This window comes from Camelus ferus, chromosome 15 (assembly GCF_009834535.1).
Source record: "Camelus ferus isolate YT-003-E chromosome 15, BCGSAC_Cfer_1.0, whole genome shotgun sequence".
NCBI classification, from domain to species: Eukaryota; Metazoa; Chordata; class Mammalia; order Artiodactyla; family Camelidae; genus Camelus; species Camelus ferus.
The window spans coordinates 18,112,735-18,135,153 of NC_045710.1; the positions used below are offsets into that span (position 1 = coordinate 18,112,735).

The 22,419-nt window shown below is 42.5% G+C and overlaps 1 protein-coding gene across 2 annotated transcripts in view; it reads left to right on the forward strand.

The window, feature by feature from the left end:
- Window positions 1–22,419, forward strand: part of DRC1 (dynein regulatory complex subunit 1) — a 40,084-nt gene that overhangs the window by 2,876 nt on the left and 14,789 nt on the right. Inside the window, exons 2-8 of one of the 2 annotated variants that reach the window (XM_032497192.1) lie at window positions 5,666–5,753; window positions 10,754–10,866; window positions 12,795–12,921; window positions 13,446–13,583; window positions 14,535–14,621; window positions 15,250–15,372; window positions 21,666–21,805. In XM_032497192.1, the coding sequence (XP_032353083.1) occupies window positions 5,666–5,753; window positions 10,754–10,866; window positions 12,795–12,921; window positions 13,446–13,583; window positions 14,535–14,621; window positions 15,250–15,372; window positions 21,666–21,805 (816 nt within the window). Of the gene's footprint in view, window positions 1–5,665; window positions 5,754–10,753; window positions 10,867–12,794; window positions 12,979–13,445; window positions 13,584–14,534; window positions 14,622–15,249; window positions 15,373–21,665; window positions 21,806–22,419 lie in introns of both variants that reach the window. The other variant, XM_014563509.2, reaches the window with a different exon arrangement.

Here is a 22,419-nt window from a genome sequence, read left to right on the forward strand (position 1 = left end):
TGGAATTGAAAGTGACTGGATTTACTGATTGATTGGCTATGCTGATGAGAGGTAGGGAAAAAGCAGGAAAGGCTTCAACAGCTGGGTGGAGAGATGGTAGTGCCTTTTATTGAGATGGTAAAGACACTGATGGGGGTGGTGAGGCAGGAATTGGAAATCAAGAATTTGGCTTTGTCCATGTTAAACAAAGTTGAATTTTGTAAGACATTAAAAATGAGATATCCATTAGGCAGTTGGATATGGGTCTTAAACTCAGAAGAGAATTCTGGATGAGAAATATCAGTGTAGAGAGTCAACAGCATTATGACTGTATTTTGAACCATAGGAATGAATGAAATTACAGTGGGAAAGAGGATAAAAGGGATGAGAAGAAGGCTCATGGCCAAGCCCTAAGAAAGCCCAGCATTTAGAAGTTGATGGAAGAGGAAATGCTGACCAAGGAGACTGAGAGAGAGGCCAGTTGAGGCTGGTGGAAAAACCAATAAATGAGGTGCCGTGGTGTACCCAACAAATTTAACACCTGGAGTCAGTAATTTCTAAAACATGGATAATAACAATAACCTGAAAAGAAAAGCAGAACATTTTCTTTTTTTTAATAATTGAGTTATAGTCAATTTACCAGAACATTTTCTTTTACTGAACTTTGTTTATATAACCATGCCAGTAAAATTTTAAAAATCAAAATAAAATTTACAGTACAAAATGAGGAAAGTCACAGATGAACACTTTTCAAAAAAATAATGACTGAGCACTTTTAAATTACATATATATTGGGGAGGAGGGAAAAGGAAGGGAAAAAATATGAATAAATGTTCCCCAAGGAGTGAATTTGCAAGGTTTAGAAAAGGAGTTATGTGTAGAATGACAGAATTGAAGAAACTCAAATTCGGTTTTTTGTGTTTCTAGCAGCTATTGTTGTTCATGTCAAAGCCCTAAACTGCAGGGCTGTGTAGTGCCTGGGGGGTTGTGGACGTGCCGTGTGCCAAAGTGAGCTGAGACAGTTCGAACCATTTCAGACGTGCTCTCAAAACACGTGCATGTAGCTGAGTCTGTGTGCGTCGGAGATCAAGCCTATATTGTGAGTTCTCAGAATTAGCTTCCTTGTTAAAGGATAAGAAATAGAAAGGTGCTGTGTTGAAGCTGATCTATGTATTATTAAAAATCAACAGTCACTGCAGCAATTGTTTGAAACTTATATTAACGAAAGCTTTTTCAGAAAGGAGTGTTTTATGACTGATACAGTTTTGTTGCTGGCTCCTGGAGATTATAAAAAGCAGACCGGCTTTTAGTCAGTTGTACTGTTCTAAAATCAGCCCTAGGCTCCTTGATTGCCTGTGGTGCCCACCGCCCTAACTGCGTCGGCCTTGGTATATCATTGAGGTGTAGTTTTAGAGAGGAAGCTGTTAACAGAATCATGTCATACAAAGATAAAGAATAAGATGGATGGCTAAAGCACGCGGAAGTCTCAATCTCTATTGTCTCAACTGACGTTTTAAATTCCTGAGAGATGTCACTTCTGAGTTAAGAGAGCAAATGGAACAGATCCATTTATCTTGGCTTTCCATCAAAAATGACATTTAAAGGGATTAAGTAAAAAAGATGTAAAATCACAAAGTCAAGTGAAACAGGAGGACTTAATAGCAACAACATTTTGGAAGCTGGGAAGTATACGGGCAGATGGTAAATGACTTAGCAGATTCAAGAGTTTGGAAATATAAACTGGTAGTGAAGAAAGCTGAGCATCCCCTTGATTTACTTGGCAGTAAATCTCCAAAAGACTAGGAAACTGGCAGCATCAGGTTTATCTGGAAGCAGGGGCGAAGAGGGAACTAAAATTAGGAGAATTGTTCGGAAAATTAATACATGCCTAGAACATTTCTCCCACTTTGCACAGTAGACCAGAGGTTTGCAGAATGTAAAATGGAGGATCTGTGGTTTGGGGGATGCTGGGCAAAGGTGAAACAAGGACATGGTACTAAAAGCACAGGGATTCCGTGGACACGTGCACACGGAACTGAGCACCTCCTTCGCCTCCCTGTTCCTGGTGTGCTGGCAGTTCGACTGGAGAAGTCTCGCCACAGAATCTGACTAGCCCAGAGGGAGGGACTTAAAGACCCTGACATCCAGGTTTGCCCATGAAACAGTTGAAGTAGGTCAACCCACACTGAAGTTCACAGCTGTTACACAGCACCCTGGCACTCAGAGCTTTCATAAGCTTTTTCTTCTTATCAGGAAAAGGTAGCCAAGGATTTTCAGACATCCGAAGAAAGTCTTTAACATGAAAGGTAGACACTAAAATGAATAAACAGAAGAAAGCAGCTTAGAGGAAACTGAGACTATGCAGCAAGAAAAAAACAATAATAACACAACAAAAAGACTCTCATTAAGCACGCTTGAAACTTATATAATGTTGCATACCAATTTTACCTCAATTAAAAAAGAAAGAAAAAAAGATTATCATTAAGATCCTCAGAGAAAAAGAAATGTTATTGCAACCATAAAACAAGACTGGGATGCTATTGGGGGTGGGTAGAGCTCAGTGGTAGAGCACATGCTTAGCATGTGCTTAGTGGTCCTGGGTTCATTCTCCAGTAACTCTATTTAAAAAAAAAAGAATAGGATCCTATTACAATAAGTCAGAGATCAAAATAGAGCTCTTGGAAATTAAAAAATATGATTGAAATAGGAAACAACAGAAGGATTGGGTAGTAAAGGTGATGGAATTGCCTGGGAGAGAGAGAAAAAGAAAAGAGAAACTAGCAGAGAAAAAGATTTTTCAGAAATTAGAGACTAGTCCAAGAGATCGCATATTTCCTTTCTAGATCCAGAAAGAAAGGACAGAGTAAAGAGAGGGGAGGAAGTGATCACTGAAAGAATTCAAGAGCATTTCTCAGAACTGAAAACTGTGAGTTTCCTGATGGAAAGGGACCACCTGACTGAAAATGTTCAGCACAGTGGATGAAAGTAGACCCACCTCCAGGCACACCCTTGAGAAAGTTCAGAACACTGAGAACGAAGAGAAGGGTCCTCCAGACTTCCAGAGTGCAGAACAACAACAGTGACAACTGTCACATACAAAGAAAGGATTAACAAACAGGGTGACGTCTGGTTTCACAAACAGCAGCACTGGACCCTAGAAGATAAATGAGCAATGCCATCAAAATTAGGAAGAAAAATGATTTCCAACCTAGAGCTCTAAACCCAGTCAAAGACTCAGTGAGGTTCCAACTTTTTAAATCTAGAGGCAAGACTTTGACTGGTCAGGCAAAGCAATATCATCAAGAAGATGGCAGCTCCCACTGTGACCACGTGGGTGGCAGTGGTGGAGAGTCAGTTTCCTCAAAGAGGGATTCAGCTCAAAGCTGAGTAGAGAAAAGTCTGAGACGGCCACTTTGGGGAGTATGCTAGGTGGACACTGAACAATAGAAACGTAATATGTAAATTTGTAGCTGTGTTAAAGTAAACAAAACAGGTGAAATTAAATTTTGTCATGTATTTTTTTAACTGACTCTATAAAAATATTATTTTAACATGTAATCAGTATAAATCATAGTGTGATATTTTGCATTTTTTTTGTTGAAAGTTCTTCAAAATCCATCTAGTTCATATATTACACTCATAGCACATTTCAGTTTGATCAGCCATATTTCAAATGCTCCATTGCCACATGTGGTTAGTGGCTACCATGTTGGCATAGTGTGGTGTTAGGCAGTTAAAAATGAGCACTAAAAGGCAGCAATGGAATTCAAGTTGAAACTAGATAATATGAGTGTGTAGCATAGTTCTTTTTCCTTCTGAAGCATCGATCTTTGCTCCAGGAAGTAGGTGGATGGATTATTTAGGTAGAGTTGGTAATTAATTGGTGGTCAATGTAAAAAGTCAGGTGAATGAGTGCATTTTGGGTGGTAACACCATCAGCCTGGCAACATCTAAAGCACTGAATAGAATAAAACAATTTGTTTTCTTAGTAAGGACAATGAGTAGGTTCAATAAGAGTAGAGAAAGTGAATGAAATGACAAGAAAAAAAGAGTTTCAGTTAGATTGAGAGTTGTGGGGGGGTATGGGGGCTAACTCAATTCCACATCTCAGAAATGATGTAGCACTGTGTCAAGCTGTGCTGACCTTTGAACAAAGGGAAAGGAGATGAAAGTCATTGTTAGAAGTCAAGAAAGAATGAGATAAAGGGATCTGCTTGTTTCACTGTGGATAACGTCATAAGGTGATGGTTTCATTTTTCTTAAGGCAGAACAGAGAGTCTTCATGGCCGCCATGTGCCAGAGGAGAAAGTGGACCTCCCTGATGTGAGCGCTGTGGCTGTTTGTGGGGTCATTCCCCCAGGCCTCCGAAGAAGTCCAGAATCTCGAACCTTATCTCCATCCGTCCTCATCTTTGGTCTTATTTTCTGATTAACACATACACACATATGTGCTACTTATAAAATTTATAAAATAGAAAAATGTAGAAAATATAAGTCTTCAGTAAAGTTCCCTTCTCCTAAATAATTACTGTCATCTGTTTGTCATAAATCCTTGTAAAAATTTCCCTATGTGTCTATAACCCTATTTCAAAAAGAAATTTATACTGTATTTTACATATTGTTCTACGGCTGGCTCTTTTTACTTACCTGTTGTGGACATCTTTCCATGCTGCTAGATACCATATCATTTTTTTTATAGGATACAAAATATTTTCTTGAGGAGGGTGAGCATAGCTCAGTGGTAGAGCACGTGCTTAGCATGCACAAGGTCCTGGGTTCAATCCCCAGTACCTCCATTAAAAATAAATAAATAAATAAACCTAATTACCACCCCCCCCAAACAAACACACAAAATTAAAAAAAATATTTTCTTGTATTGTTGCCTTGCAAGTTATTTAAACAGGCAGTAATTAATATGTATGTAGAATGTGTCCATTTTCTTGCTAGTATGGTCAGCGCTGCAGTAATCATCCGTGTGCATAGTTCTTGGTGAGCTTGTGAAAGCTTTCTTTAGAAAATTCCTAAAGGTTGGGTCAGAAGGAGGCAGGTGTTGGTTTTTGATAAATCTTGCCAGATTGTCTTTTGGACAGGTTGTGACAATTCAGATCCCCACCCATGGAGTATGAATCACTGGGCCCCCACACCCTTGGTCCCCCACCCACCCCATACTATCAACCTTTTAAATCTTTTCTCCTCCGATAGGATAGTGACAATACCTCTCAGAGTTTCTCAATTACATTTCTCTGGTTATATGTGAAGTTGAACATATTTTCAAAAGTCTTCTGGCCATTTGTCACACCCTTGGCCAATTTTCCTGTTTGGTGTTTTGTCTTTTTTTGTGTGTGTGTTGATTTGAAGGAGCCCATTCTATTTTATAGCAAAATTTCGTCAAATATCTTTTATCAGTGTGTCCCTTGACTTTCAAGGATAGAATGTTTACATTTCAGAGAGTAAAATCTTCCATTTTTTTCTAACTTGGATCTTACTCTAGTAGGGGTTCTCTCCTGCATTTAACTCTAGTGTTTTTACAACTCTGTGTGTGTGTGTGTGTGTGTGTGTGTGTTTAGTATTCCAATTTATATCCATATGGAGTATTTTTGTATATAGTGTGACTTATCATGGAACTTTAAAATATAGGGTCTAAGTACTAGTAGTAACTTCAGTTTCTCCTCTTTTTTCCATCACAGGGAAGCGCTTGGAGAATATTTAGATGGGAAGAAGGAGAGTGAGGAAGATCAAAGCAAGAGCTACAAACAGAAAGAAGAAAGCAGACTGGTAGGAACCGGGTGGCAAATGGGTCCTGTTGGTCCTGTAGGACCGGAGCGCTGATGCACTCACTCACCCGCACTGGGGCTGTGCGCTTCCAGTCCTGTGCCTTTGATGGTCAGGAATGCCCAGCCCCTAATCTCCCCTCCTCTCCCCTCCTCTCCTTTCCCCTCACACCCTACCCTCTCCTCAGGTTACCTTCCCAGACTTTAAGACCATCTCCACTCCCAGCTCCTCCGTGAATTCTTCCGGGTCCCAGGCTGAACTCTTTGAATTCACACATCGAATACTTCTTGGTCTTTTAGTTTTGGATAGTTTTCTGCCTTGTATCACTTCTCGTGCAGTGTGCATGCGCATGCAGTGTTCCCCGGGAACGTGAGGTTCTGTGAGAGTGAGAGCCTCTTTGTGCGCTGTGGAGTAGGGCAAGGCTTGTACTCCGTGAACACTAAAGGTCTTTGATCGCTGTCCCGTGAAGAGACAAGTAATAAAGGACTTGGAGCAGGAGGTGCAGGAGAGATGAACAGTTGTTCAGAGCAGTGAGCCAGAAACTGGCAAAAGGCCACATTTAATTTATTGCAGTGAACTGCGTGGACAGTGATACTGTGCGTGTTGAGATTTGGAAAAGAGCTCACCAAGTGGGCCTGGCTAGAGAAGGTTCTATGAAGCAAGTGGGATGTAAGCTGGGTCTTAGGGAAATAGGTGGGATTTATAAAAGTGGAGAGGTGAGAGATCACTTCTGGCAGAAATTGAAGTGTACTTTCTGGGGAAAAAAAAATTCAAATCACTGAAATATTATTTTATTTATTTAATTTTTTTTAACATTTTTATTGAGTTATAATCATTTTACAATGTTGTGTCAAATTCTAGTGTAGAGCACAAATTTTCACTTATACATGAACATATATATATTCATTGTCACATTTTTTTCTGTGAGCTACCGTAAGATCTTGTATGTATTTTCCTGTGCTATACAGTATAATCTTGTTTATCTAGTCTACATTTTGAAATCCCAGTCTATCCCTTCCCAACCCCCATCCCCTCAGCAACCACAAGTTTGTATTCTATGTCTATGAGTCTGTTTCTGTTTTGTATTTACGTTTTGTTTTGTTTTTTTAGATTCCACATATAAGCGATCTCATATGGTATTTTTCTTTCTCTTTCTGGCTTACTTCACTTAGAATGACATTCTCCAGGAACATCCATGTTGCTGCAAATGGTGTTATGTTGTTGGTTTTTATGGCTAAATAGTATTCCATTGTATAAATATACCACATCTTCTTTATCCAGTCATCTGTTGATGGACATTTAGGCTGTTTCCATGTCTTGGCTATTGTAAATGGTGCTGCTGTGAACATTGGGGTGCAGGTGTCATTTTGAAGTAGATTTCCTTCTGGATAGATGCCCAGGAGTGGGATGACTGGGTCATATGGTAAGTCTATTCCTAGTCTTTTGAGGAATCTCCATACTGTTTTCCACAGAGGCTGCACCAAACTGCATTCCCACCAGCAGTGAAGGAAGGTTCCCTTTTCTCCACAGCCTCCCCAGCATTTGTCATTTGTAGATTTTTGAATGATGGCCATTCTGACTGGTGTGAGGTGATACTTCATTGTAGTTTTGATTTGCATGAAATATTATTTTAGAGCAATTATTTCTGTATAGAAATAATTGAATAATCTGAACCATACCAAGTCCAAGGATAAAATATTTTGTTGTAGTGGAAAGAATCTGAACTGTTGTGGGTTCTTGTTCCAGATCTGTTGCTTACTGTGAAGTAGTTGTCATAGCATCTCTTGGTACTCAGGGTACTTCATCTAAAGGGTCAGTGATCTCTGAGTGTTTCCATGTAGGATAAAAAGGATATTGTATATAATCTTGAAAATACTGTTATAGTTGATTCTGCTATAATCCTGAAAATACTGTTCGTCCTGAGCACTCTAAAATTGAGTATAAAACCATAGAGATAATATCGATTTAATTAGCAGCTTTTAACAGGTTCCTTTCACTTAGGACTTAAATCACGAAGGGCGTTGGCTTCGAGGTGACATGTGTAAAGAAGATGCTACCTTTCTCAATATCAAGGTATTAAGGACCAGTTCTGCCCTAAGACCTGGGCAGGAGAGGTCTCTGGCCTTGGCCCTGTACCTTATCAAACATTTAAAAATGGTCATTCTTTTTCTTTCCTGTTTAATCTTGATCTAATCCAAGTTTATAAAGATATTCTTCCATATTTTCTTTGAGAAGCTTCATTGTTCTACCGTTTCCATTTTGGTCTGTAGTCTGTCTGGAATTGATTTTTGTGTGTGGTGTAAAAGTAGGTCTTAAGGTTCATTGTTTCCTAAGTGATCCTTTTTAATTAATCCAGCACCATTTATTGAAAAGATCATCCTTTCCTGTCTTTACAGTGCACCTTTGTTGCAGATCAGGTGATCATACACTTGTGTTTCTAGATTCTCTGTTCTGTTCCATTGGTCAATTTGCCTGTCTTTATGCCAATTCCATACATCTAAATTATTGTAGCTATTTGACAGACCTCGTGATATCTGGTGGGGTAAGTCCTCCAGCTTTGTGGTTCTTTAAGATTGTTCTGGCTATACTTGACCCTTTGCATTTCCATATAAATTTTAGAATGAGCTTGTCAATTTTAATTAAAAAATACCTCCTGGGATTTTAATTGAGATTAGATTGAATCTATAAATCAACGTGGGAAAGAATTAATAGCTTACCAATACAGAGATTTGCAATCTGTGAATATAAAATATCCCTCCTTTTATTTATGTGTTGTTTAATTTTGCTCAGCAATATTTTATACTTTTTGTTAAGGTTATAACTGTTCATTGTTGATATGTAAAAGTACAATTTTATATAGTGACCTTTTCATACTGACTTTTATATATTGATTTGATTATCTAACCAGCAACCTTGTCGAATTCACTTGTTAATTCAAATAGTTTATCTGTAGGTTCTTTTTTTTTTTTTAGCACATATAATCATATCATTTGAAAATGACAGTTTTATCTCTTCCTGTTCAATTTAGATAACTTTACTTTTTTTTTTTCTTGCCTTATTGCAGTAGATAAGCCCTCCAGCCCAATGAATAAAAGTGGTAATGATGCGGCTCCTGTGTCCTGTTCTGGTCCTCCTCTGGATACACCCTCTCAAGTGGACTTGCCTCAAGTCTACTCAGAGCCCAAATGCCCCTTTAGCTCACCCTCTCTCTGAATGTCAAAGGACTCCAAATTCCCTGCCCGAAAGGCCTGAGCTCCCTTTCAGGGCCTGCATGGGCCTCTTCCCGGGGTCTGCCCTGCTCAGGGCAGACAAGGCCTCATGGATGGCCAAAGAGTTTAGATGGAATTTGGATGTGTGGTCTGGGAAATCCATATGCCCACACGTGAAGGCCTTCTTGGAGCTGGATGGAGCTAGGGATGTGAAGAGACAGGGGTGGGCTCCAGGCTGGGGGCTAGAGACTGGCTCCCCCTTAGCCACCAAGTTCTGAGTGGAACCCTGAGATGGAGTCTGAATTCAAACTAGGACTTTTGAATTTATATGAAAGTGTCAAGGTAGGAGGATAGAACATATTTTATTTAATAGTTTATTACACTGAGTTGTAATTTTTAAATATTTGGATACATGGTATGTGGCCCTTCATTTAAACTCTTGCCCTGGATCTCAAGTGTTACGGTGTATCTGTTGATCTGTTGATCTGTGACTGTACATTTTCAATTTTACTTTGAGTCTTAAATACTTGATTCAGGAATTTCTGATGTTTGCATTATCTGAGTAGAAAATAGAAAATTGCTCAAAACTGCAGGAAAGCCATTATTTCCTCAGGCATGCAAAACCATTTAGTACAAGTGATAAAGCTGCAGCTGTTTAAAACAAGCCTGGAGCACCCTGGATATCTGGGTTAAGATTCAGTTCTGTATTCATTAAAACTGCATTTCAAAATTTCCATAGACGAGTGAGAAGTGGGTCTCTGATCATTTCAGTGACTCCTTGGTACGATGTTTAGTAGGTTCCTATTTCAGAAAGAATTTAAGAGTTGAACAGTCTGTAAGTTCCAAAACAGACTTGGAAACATTGAGGCATAACCTAAGGATACTTCAACTTTTTGTTGAGAAGATTTATCATCTTGAAATCATGACGTTCCCAAAAGGCCAGGAGTGAAGGGACTGAGTGTGAAATTTACAAACAGGGGTTTACAAGGGCAGGGTACCAGTAACAGAATTCCTGAGCCATTAAGGGAGAGGGCAGTGTAATCAGCTACAATTCTCTCCCACGTTAGAACCCCTGTAGCAAAAGTTCCCACATAACGTTAACTTAAACAAGATAGAAGCTTATTTCTCTGGTTCACTTAATAGTCTGGAGCAGGAGAGGTCCAGGGCTGGTATGGAGGCTCCTCGATGTTGGGGACCTCATCTCCTTCTGCCCTTCCTTAAGCTGTCTTCTTCTGCTCACCACGTGGAACTTCATGAGAGAAAGAAAAGAAAACCTTTTCCCTTCAAGGGACTCATACACTCCTACTCATGTGCTACTGATCAGACTGCACTCTAGCTGCAAGAGGGGTTTGGGAATTGTATCTATTTGGGGAGGTAAAACACCTAGCTACAATCTGGGTGTTCTGTTATTAAAAGAAGAGTGGGAAATGGACATGGGAGGACAACTCCCGTAATTATCTCCCCAACTGAGATGCTTAGAAGGGACCCTGGCAGTGTCAGCCCCTTGAAGGCCTGCTGGGGAAAGCGCTGGGATGTACCTAGAGTGCCTGACTTTGTACTGGTTGGCTGGTTCCTCCTCTAAGGAGAATAAAAATACATCCAGAATCACAGAGTGCTATTCAGTTGTAAGCTATAACATCCCATCGCCAGTGTCATGATGGAAATAGGTTGCTAAGTAGATGCTACTCTTAAAAGTCCTAAGGTACTTTTGATTCCTGCTTGGCCGGATAGAACAGCTACAGATAGTTGTGTAAAATGTAAAATGTTTCTAACTTTATAAATTCTTACTTTCAGAAATTGGCTAAACTGCTGCTCTGTGGCACTGAGTTGGTGACAAATATCCAGGTAGCTGCAGATATCAGAGAGATCCACAGGAGAGTCGAGGAAGAGGAGATAAAGCGTCAGCGGTGAGGAACCCCCCTCCCCTGGCTCTGTAGCCTGGGGGATGTGAAGTATCTCCTCTCTGGGTCATGAGGTGAAGTGATATTTGAATTGGGCCATAAGGGATGAATAGGAGTTTGAGGAGCCAAGGAGTGGGCATTTTAGGCAGAGGGAACAGCTTGTGCAGAGGCCTGAGAGCACATGACACTTGGGAATGGCATGGTAGGGAAGGATGTATAGGGGGTGATGGAAGAAAACAGATGAGGCCAAGAAGGTAGACTAGGCCTTTCTGGGTTCAAATGAATCATAATGACCAGATTCATAAATATTACGTACAGGTGGAGCAGTGTGTTAAAAGAACGATAGAGACTCCATGCCTGGAAGGAGGGAGGGTCGGGGGACAATGGGAACTCGGGACTGAGCAGGTAGGCCCTGTGCACACGCATCTCCCAGGTCTTGGCTTGCCCAGCAGGGAGGCAGGAGTAAGCTGCTTCGAAGGATTCTCCTTCCTCGGTTTGCCCACAGAAGAGGGCTGATATCAGCAGGAACAGAGGTCCTCATTTAAACCCTTCCTTTGGCTTGTTCTTCAATTAATTTCTTAGCTATAGTCCAATTAGAAGGGCAACCCCCCAGGCCATTTTTGCTCAGCTCAGCAGGTATGTACACAGTACGGTTTTAACAATATGTTTAGTTGGTCGGCAGAAGTAATTCTCCCCATTAGCAACTTTACCAGTGTCACCAGGATGTAACTGGTACCTTTATTCCCTAAACTTCCCACTGCCTGTCACAGGTTGTACCAGGAATGTGCTGATCCCCAGTGGGGGCAGCGGCTGAAAGGCCCTGGGTGCCCCACCAAGGAATTAGTGTCTGCTGCAGCCACTGAGGAAAAATCGAAGGTCGTAAGTGGCAGAGTTCCAAGATAAATGTGGGTTTTGGAAAGATGACCTGACAGCTGTTTCTTATTTTTTTGAAGAATAAAATTAATTGAATTATAAGATGTACTGTGTAGGTTGGAAGCTGGGAAGGAGAGAGGAGATCACGAGATGAGCAAGTTGTGATTCTTGTCCTGAAGGGGGTTTGCAGTCTTGCTTGGAGACAGTCTCACAGGAGGACAGCCTGCTGGAGCTGGGGGAGAGTCACAGGCATGTGTCCTATGGATTCTTTGGAATTTCTGGGATTCTGGAAGACCATCCCTATTTTCTGCTGCTAATGGTGAAGTTTTCCTTTTTTGTATGTTTCACTGGTCATCTGTTGATAATTTGGGAGAAGACCGGCCAGACACTTGAGGTCACAGTGTCAATAAAGATTAATATGAGTGCCATTTTTCAGGTGACTACTGTGCTGGGGATCATCTTTCTTAATCCTGACAACAGCCACAGGAAGGGAAATACTTTCATCTTCTCGGTTTTTTTTTAACTTTTTTTTCCCAGTGGAGGTACTGGGGATTGAACCTGGGACCTTGTGCATGCTGAGCATGTGCTCCACCACTGAGCTAAACCCTCCCCCTCATCTACTCATTTTACAGATGGGAAAAATGGGCCCTGCAGAGGTTAAGCAACTTGTCTAAAGTTGAGAGTCAGTAGCAAAATCAGGATTTGAACACAAGCTATGGGACTTGTGATCAAGTGCTTAACTACTGTGTGTCCCTATCTTACCCAGAAGTATGTGAAATGAACTCTTGATCCACGTGTGTGTGTGTGTATGTATGTGTGTGTGTATGTGTGTGTGTACAGCCTTAATGTTGATCTGCTTTTATGTGTTGCTTTGTTTATTTGGTCTCAGTTCCTTCTAGTCCATATTAAACTACAAGCAGATTCCTCAGAGTCCGGTGTGGTTCACAGTGGGTGTGTCTGGAGGCAGTGCCGGGGTGACTGAGCCTGCTTTATAGACTTGAGAAACCCAGCCTGCTTGTTTGGAAGGCAGCATCTGGAGCTGGGCTGTTTGTGTTTTGCAGACTTGAAAAGCTGGAGAACGAGGTCAAGACCAGCCAGGACAAATTTGATGAGATCACTGTCAAGTGGGAGGAGGGCAAACAGAAGAGAATCCCCCAGGAGCTGTGGGAGATGCTCAATGCCCAGCAGGTGCACTGCGCTGGGCTGATAGAAGATAAGAACAAGCTGATCAATGAGTTACAGCAGGCAAGAGCCCGGCCAGTCCCCACCGCAGGGCATCCAGCTTGCTTTTCCTGAATGGAAAAAGGGGGAGGCCTGACTTCATTACCCAGAAGGCGGGACAGCTCAGGCAATACACGTCTAACCAGAAGAAAAAGTTCTGGAGTCATCTTAGAATTGTTGGCAACCTACTAGAAAGATGTACTGTCAGAGCAAATGCTGTTCCCGATTTTATGTGTTTAGTCAAGGAATGGAACTTAGCCTGCAGTCTGTGATTTCCCACCTTGGAACCTGGGCATTCGTTGCTCAACTGGAAGCCTGCAGGGAGACTTGCAGCAAGTTGTAATTGAGGGGAGCAACCCTGTGCTGCTCACAGAGGGTCTGTCCTGAGCTGAGCCCCCTCCACCTGACGGGATGGGTTCGGGTGGAGTGTGCCTGGCAACCTCTTGCTTCTTTCTCAGTGGGTGACCAACCTTTGACATGCTGTCTTCTAGGAGTTAAAAACAAAAGATGACCAGTACGTGAAGGATTTGAAAAAGCAGTCAGATGACATTTGCCTGCTCCTGGAGCGGATGGAAGAGCAAGTGAAGAATGTGATGAAAAGCTTTCGCCAGGAGCTCTATCACATTGAGGTGACGGACGGCCTGTGAGAGAGCTGCCCTCTGCCCCCGGGGAGGCCCCTGGGAGGAGGCTGGCTCTGTCCTAACCACCAAGGAGGGCCCCAGGTGTCTTGGTCTTCTGATTTCTGCACATGTTCTAGGGTTTCATTCATTCACTTACTCATTCATTCACTCCTCCAACAAATACACATCAGGTGTCTATCATGTGCCAGGCACAGGCCATGGGCTGGAGGTACTAGCCACGGGCAAAAGAAAGTCCTTGATGGAGCCTGTATTCCAGCAGGAGACAGCTAGACACTAAACAGATAAATTACTCAATATACAGTTTGACAGGTGGTAGTAAGTGCTTGGAAAGGAAATAAAACAGGGTAAGGTGGGAGGAGTGGAGGGGGAAGATCAGTGCTCCAGAACCATCAAGCCTCCGGAGCTGTTTGTCTGACTTATTTATGACAGTCAGGGACAGGGCGGGGTGGGAAAGGGGCGGGCCAAACAGGATCTGGGAACCAATACTTCGAATTGGAATGAAACGTTAAAGACTGAGATGGAGACAGGTCTTTCCAAAATGGAAGAGAGCCAAGAGGGTGAGGGCTTCTCTCTTTGGAGTATTGTAGATTCGCTTCTGCATTCCCAGGCCTACCCCACCCACTGCCCCACTTCTGTGAGCTCTGTGCTGCCTTTGCTTCGTGGGAACCCCAGCCAGAGCAAGGCACCAACCCGGGTCACGGCTGAATTATACGCCAGGGTTGGCCCTGGGACTGCAGGGCACTGGCCTTCCCCCAGTGCACAGACTTCGTAACAATTTCCAGGCAGGTCCTTCCATAGCCCTTAGGTTGTATGAAACTTGGCAAGTCTGCATTTGGATTTGACTTTGTGTCACTTGTGCTGTTGTCTGAGAGTTCTTTGATGTGGTGGGACCTGCCTAATCCAAGCAGACACGGGAGCCGTTTTCCTTCTTGGTCGTAGAAAGCATTTGAGGCAGAGCGACAAGAGCTGCTGACTAGTAATAAGAAGAAGTGGGAGCGAGCCCTGCAGACTCACAACGCCAGGGAGGTAATGGCACTGATGGGGGAGTGGGCAGGTGCATCAGGGGTGATTGGTGGAGTCTGGGGTGATCCCTGCTGCATCTGAATTCACTAGCCTCTGTATATCTTGGCGAGGATAGCTGACACCCACGACTGCACTTCCCAGTTAGTCGGTGAGGCCCCGCGGATGTGGGCCTCTCTGGTGGTGGTCAGTACCACCTGGGCAGCCTGCTGTGTTTCCGGGGTCCTGCCACACTCTCCTTCACTTCCTGTGTACCTCCCCCAGCCATGGGTACTTATACACAAATGGGCCAAGAAGCTGTTTCAAGACATATCTTAAAGGGTGTGGGGTTATCACTTTATTTCAGAGACATAAAGAACAAAGAAATAATATGACCGAGAGCCAATGAATTTTTTTTTTAACTTTAGCAGTACAAATGTCTGCATTCCTCCGAGAGTTTCTGGAGTAAGGGCCCAGTTAAGCAGTACAAGCCACGGCCTGGGAGTTCAAAGCCTTGGGGCACCGGGGTTCTGAGGGCAGATAGACTCCGTCCAGAGTCGGACCCTCCCCTGTGTCGCGCTGGTCAGGCCACCTGAAGGGCTGAGTCAGGGCAGGGACGGGGCCTGACCTTGCCCTTGTCTTCCTGTGCCTGCAGCTCGAATATCTCATGAACCGCATCAAGAGGGTAGAGGACTATGAGAAGCAGCTCAACAAGCAGAGGATCAGGGACTGCGAAGAGTACAACTCAATCAAGATCAAGCTGGAGCAGGACGTGCAGGTGCGACTCGTTCCTCCGCCAGAGTGGCTGGGCGGCTGGCAGACCGAGAGCACCTGTGACTGTTCCGTCCTTAGCAACGACCTGTAATATTCTAGAGCTAGTCCCCTCGACCAGTTCTCACTGATCATCTGCTCCCTTTTACATGATAATATCTGAAGGAGCTCATGTACCAGATACACATGGAGGAATGCTTTCTTTAATAAATCAGTGGAAAACTGCCGAGATGCTGAGGGGTCTGGAAACCACGGCATGTAAGGAATCATGGAGGGAACTGTGCATTTTCGCCGGGCAAAGGGAAGACGTCCCTAGGGCGAGGTAGCTATGACATAGGGCCAATGCTAGGACAGCCACTATCCACTGGGTGTCTACCATATTCCAGGCACTTAACACACAGCATCTCTAATCCTCACACTAATGTGAAGAGGAGAAATTGCTGACTGCATTTTATACACCAGGAAACTGAGGCTCAGAGTCAAGGTTACTTAGCTAGTAAGTGGTAAGCCCTGGATTCAAGCCCAGTTCTGACCTTCCGAATATTCCAGAGTCCCCTGACTGATGGTTGAACTTCGCAGGAAGGCAGATTCTGACTCACCATTAGAAAGAAACTTCCCATAGTTAGAACTATCTAATACAGAAAAGAGTCATCCCACAAAACAAAGATTCCTTTATCTCAGAAAGTATTCAGGGGCTGAATGACTGTGTCTGTCTTCAGCGTAGGATTCCTACAGTGGGAAGAGGTTAGATTTTCTGGTTTCTAAAGTTCTTTCCAAACCTAGGATTCTGTGTTTCAACATCAGTTTAAAAAAAAAATCATCTCTAATTACATTTAGATGTAATATAATTATATCTTAACATTCAAGCACAGTCTGTTTATTTCAGTCTTTATCTAGGAAAACACGTTAGATGAAAGCTTTTCCACATCTCGCCTTTGGTAGAATTTCAGTTCTTAACTCCTCTTGTAGCTTTATATAATGAGGTTAAATTAAGAACCCTATAAGACTAGAAATATTTTTCCAGCCTTGAGAATTTCATGGAGCTGAGAGTTACTGACGAAGAACAGTAGACGTCTGTAGGACAGCAGCACTGCTGCTGTGGGCTGTATACATTACACTTATAATGAAAATGGCTATTGTTAAGCTTTCTGAAGTTGTCTTGATCCTATGATAATTTATATGACAAAACTACATACTGTTGGCCTCAAACAGTGAAGTAATGGAACCTCGTGTTCTTTTTTGTTTTTGTTTTGTTTTTCCTTTTGTGATAAGAGCCCTTAATATAAGATCTACCCTCTTTGCAAAATTTTAAGTGCACAGTACAGTATTGTTAATCCTAAACCGTCTGTTGTACTTTGTCTCCAGAATTTATTCATCTTGCAAAACTGAAACTTTGTACCCTTTGACCAGTACCTCCCCATCTTCCCCTCCCCCAGCTCCTGGCAGCCCCTGGTAGCACATTCTGCTCTCTGCTTCTGAGTGTGACTGTTTTAGATCCCACATATAAGTGAGATCATGCAGTATTTGTGTTTCTGTGTCTGGCTTATTTCTCTTAGCATAATGTCCTGCCTGTCCATTTATGTTGTTGCAAATGGCAGGATTTCCTTTTTTTTTTTTTAAGGCTGAATAATATGCCATTGTATGTATATTCCACTGTTTCTTTAATCCATTCATCCATCATTAGACACTTTGGTTGTTTCTGTATCTTGGCTATTGTGAATAATGCTGCAATGAACATGGGAGTGCAGATACCTCTTCAAGATCCAGATTTCAATTCTTTGGGGTATAGTCCCAGAAATGGGATTGCTGGATCAGATGGTAATCCTATTTTTACTTTTTGAGGGACCTCCATATTGTTTCCATAGTGACTGTACCAAAGTGCATTCCCACCAACAGTGTACAAGGATTCTCTTTTCTCCATATCCTTGCCAATACTTGCTATCTTTTGTTTTTTGATACCAGCCATCCTAACAGTTGTGAGGTGATATCTCATTGTGGTTTTGATTTGTATTCCCCTGATGATTAGTGATGTTGAGCATCTTTTCATGTGCCTGTTGGCCATCTGCATTGTCTTCTTTGGAGAAATATCTGTTCATGTCTTTTGCCTATTTTCTAACCGAGTAATTTATTTTTTTGCTATTGAGTTGTAGGAGTGGAACCTTATGTTCTTAATCCAATATTCAAATGCTTGAACAAAGCCAAAACATTCTGGGATGTGGGGAGACGATAGAGGTTAGTGGGTAAGACTAGGGAGGTGAAGGACAGAGAGGCAGAGAGCCTGGGAGCCTGGGCTCGCCCTGTCTGGATGGACTAACAGTGGAGTGTGGGTATGTGGGAGGCTGAAAGATGGAGATATTCAGAGAAGGAAAGTGTGTGCAATTCTTCTGTGTAACAGTAAGAACTGTGTTAGAATGGAAACCAAGAGTATACTGTACCACATTCTATCTGGGAAAAGATAATCAAATCATCTATTACCCACATTGCAATATGTGAGCATTTTAGTAGATTGAGCTATATTCACCAGATAGTAAAGTCAAATAGCATTGATTATTTTCAAAAAGATACGGCATGCAGCTCAATTCATAGCACTAATTCATAGCACTAAAATTTTCATTATAGCACTAAAACTTTTGCAAACCAGGAAAATACAAAGGATCCAATACATATAGATCCGGTTTGGTAGGTAAAAGACAAGACGTAGAAAAAAAGAAGGGATACTTTTCAAGCGCTTACTGCCAATAAAGCCACATTAACAATGAGCGAAGAGAAGCCTATAAACATTATGTGCTCGAGAAGATTTTACCACTGCTGCCCACCACCCCAGAACACAAATTGCTAGAAACACTTATTTCTTGATGCAGGAAGCAAATGTTTTTGCTTTCAGGCCCTACATGGTCATTTAAAATTGTAAAATGGTTTAGTTCTACTTGAATATCAGAATATTAATCATAAAAATCAAATACAAGTTATTTACTTAACAGATACTGTGAACTTACATTGTGCAAGGTACAAAAATAAACAAGATACAGTTCCTGTCCTCAGGGAACTTATAATCTTGTGAATGAGAAAGCAAGCTACATAAATAATATAAAAGAGCAAGTGACAGGGAAAAAAGGGTAAGCAAAATTGTGGGATTGCAAGTCTACGGTTCCAAAAGGAATCCAGGAGTCCCCACCCAGGACAGACCGGTGATAAAGAGGCCCAGTGGGGGTCTCTGCTGTTCCAAATTTCCGTTCTGCTGGGGTGGTGGTGGCAACTGTTTTCAGGCTGGGATAGGAGATGGCTCCCCTGCTCCTTTGCTCCTACTGCCCCAGGAAAAGGATGGGAAGGGAGGTGTGGCCAACACCTGCAATACCTGGAACATCGAAGGACTATTGTGGCAGGTTAGATCGTAATTTTATAAATTATTCATTAAACCAAGCGTGATTTTTTTTGCCATTAGTCCTGGGAACGTGAAATATAACTTTGCAAAATATCTTTGGATAATGGAATAAGAGCACAGACATTTAACAAAATCGATTCCAAGTTTTTAAAAAAATGTGAGGCTGTATTCAATATGTGACAATCAAGGATGGCTCTATGTTGAGACTAAGACCCGTGATAGTTAACAGTAGATTCTCCAGTGCTAAGATTACTGTGAGCATAAGGTGTTGCAGACAAATAATGAGTAATGTAATTCGGGTAATTGTCTGCTGTAGATGCTGCAGTGCGAGAGGCACAAGACCACTGTTAGTTCTGTGCGCTCATTGGCAGCACTGCCAGTAACTTCCAAGTGGCATCATGAATGTGAAGCCCCCAGAGGTGGCCCTGGGACAGGGATGAGGTGAAGGAGTGGCTGCTCAGTGATCTTCATGGCTTGTCCCTCCAGACATCAGTCCCCTGGTCTGAACATTAGCAAAGAGCAGGAGCCAGCGTTTTTCACAAGAGGAAATAAAATCAGCTAATAAATACTCAGCTGTACGCACAAGCAAAAGATTGTAAACTTAAAAAATCAGGTGGTAGGTTATTATTAGATATATTTTTGCCAATAAGACTGGCTCAGATTTAAGTTCTTTCAGGTCACTAGGAGAAAGACATGGCCTGATTACTCGGGTTCAGAGTTTTGTAAACTGTGTTCAGCTCGGTGAGATACTGGTGGTGGTTTCACACAACCAACAAAAAAAAGTGATGCCCGTGATATGTATTTTCCCCTAAATTAGATGTATTAATTAGAAAAAATAGTCTATTTACATAATTATTATGTAGTAATCTACCTTTAAGAATGAAATGACACATGAATCTGATAGAGCTCAAATTTATAACTCACGCACTCTTGCTGTGTTATAAATATAAAAACTGTTCTGTAGCCCAATAAGCTTGAGAAATGCTGTCTTAGTGACAGGGGCTCAGAGAAGCTCAGAGAAGAAGGAGGGCCCTGGACGTCATCAGAGTGGACACCCAGGTGCTCTGGATCACAGGGCGCCCGAATGCCCCAGTCCCAGCAAAGCCATTTGTTGTCCTTCCAAATCAGAGCAGCTCTGGAGACCCTCCTTCTCTGTGAGTGTTCACACTTTCTCAGAGTCACCATCCAACAAGGAGCTTTCCTATTGACTCCTGTGCCAAGCCACATTGACCAGTGGCCTCTCCTATGTCCAGGGCTGGTCACATTCAAAGTAGCAGGGCTTGGCTTCATTTGGAGCATGGTGGCATAAATCATCGTGGCTTTGCAGGAAGAACTGCTGAGAGTCCCTTTCCCTAGTCGACACTCACAGCCATCCCTAGAAGGGTACAGGGCCTGGAGCGGTGGCTCAGGCTGGGACCACCTGGGATAATTGCACTGAAAATGAGGCTGTGCTGTCAGCATCTTCCCTAGGCTCTTTTTGGGATGTTGTTCAAGTCAGAAATTTCTAAATTAAACTTTAATCATGCCCAGGCAGAGTGGGGTGCAGCTCCTGGCAGCTCCCTGCCCCATCCCACGCATCCTGCCCAAGGGCCAGCCATGCTAAGTGTGGACGGGGTGGGGAGGTAGGCACTTGCACGTGGCTGGAGGGAGTGTGTGCCATAAATTGCTCTCTGGAAAGCAGTTTACTGAGAGCCTTTGAATTTCACTTTTGAGAATCTACCTTAAGGAAATAACCAAAAAAGTCCCAAAGTTTTAGATGTAATTCTTCCCAGCATTATTTTATAACATCGAAGATTATCAAAACAACATAAGTGTGTTTATACACTTATAAATATATATATTGTAGGGAAGTGGTAAAATCTTATGATATATGAGAAACATAAATATTTTGCATATGATAAATTATAAAATATTATGCACCATTTAAATCATATGAATAAAACTTGTTAGCATGGAAAATTCTTATGTTGTAGTACTAAAGGGGGAAAAGTGGGGTGTAAAATTGTAGGTATAGTTGGATCTCAACTATGTAAGGCCCTCCTTCCCTTCAGGATCAAGCTCTGGATTCCTAGCTCAGTCAGGCCCTGCTGCGCTGTCAGCCTCCTCTCTCACCTCCCTCCCTGCTTCTTACCTCAAATCCTGAACTGCTCCTTGTTCCCCAAAGCACCTGGCTTTCCCTGGCCTCTCTAGCCCTCTCTCCCCTCCCCCAAGTGACTCCTACTCTTCTCCAGGCCTCAGACACGCTGATGCCATCTTTTCCAGGATGCTGCCCTGCCCTCAAGGGCACGGAGTCCTCCCCTCTTTGGTCCCACACCACCCTGTGCCTACCCCGATCTTACTTCTTGTTCATCTGTCCCCTTCCTAGACAGGGCAGGACTGGGCCTTTTTCACCAGTGTATTCCAGCAGCACCTGAAAAGTGTGGGACATATAGTAGGCACTCAATAAATACTTGCTGAATGAATGAACACAGCTAGTGGAAATCTAAGAAGTAAGGATGGTTGCATCTAGCCTCCTTAAAATGAACGTGGTTTGCTAAACACTGACACTGCCAACTGGAAGGTCAGAGCGGGGACACTGCAGGTTTCTGTGGCAATGTTCACTTCTATGGCGTTTCTAGTGGGGTTGCTTGTTCTCTAAACGGTCTGGGGCAGAGAACAAGAGGTAGCTGGATGTGAATGCTCTAACTGTGATTTCTCTTAGCTGTAGGTATGTAGGCTTTAGCTTGACCTTGAATGATATGTTTTTCTCTAGATGACCTTTCATTTGCCTCTTATGTTACATTTTCTAAGAATTCAGGTGGAGACACTTGTCCCTAAGGTTCCTCTGATCTGACTCCAGAACAAATGACTGGGGACCCTCAGGCATAACAAATTGTACCGGGGCCAATTAGGATTATTTTTTTAAACTTTAACTTTAGATTCTTGAGCAACAGCTTCAGCAAATGAAAGCAACTTATCAGCTAAACCAAGAGAAGTTAGAGTACAACTTCCAGGTGCTGAAGAAAAGAGATGAAGAGAGCACAGTGATCAAATCCCAGCAGAAGAGGAAGATCAACCGGTAAGCCAGCCCACGGAGCATCTTTCTTCTGGGCCCTTCTGCTGAGAAGAGGGGTGGGAGCAGAAACTGTTAAAAGTATAACCAGTTCTTATTGAAAGAGTTTTTTTGGTTAGATAGAATGCATTCAGTGGGATCTACTCCACCCCCCACATCCCTCCCCACCCCCTGCTCAGAAAAGAGTCTACAGCAAAAATTGTGTCTCCCATCCCTCCTTTTTCTGGATCCTCTTTCTCACCTCTGTAACCATTATTTGTTTCTTTGGTGTCTTCCAGAATTTCTTTATGCAAATACAAGCAAACACAAGTAGACCGGCTCATCTCCCTCTGCTTTTACACAAGTGATAGCATTCTATACACGTTGTTCTGGATCTTGAACATGTTTCCACACCAGTTCATAGAGAACGTTCACATTATTTCTTAGGCTGCCTAGTATTCCATTGCTGAGATATGCTGTGATTTACTTAACCAGTGCCATATTGTTGCACATTTAGATGGCTTCTAATCTCTTGCTATTACAAATAATACCAACATACGTATTCATGTCAGTGTCACTTTACGTAGGTGCTGAACTATCTGTAGAATAAATTCTCAACTTGTAATTACAGAAGCAGTACG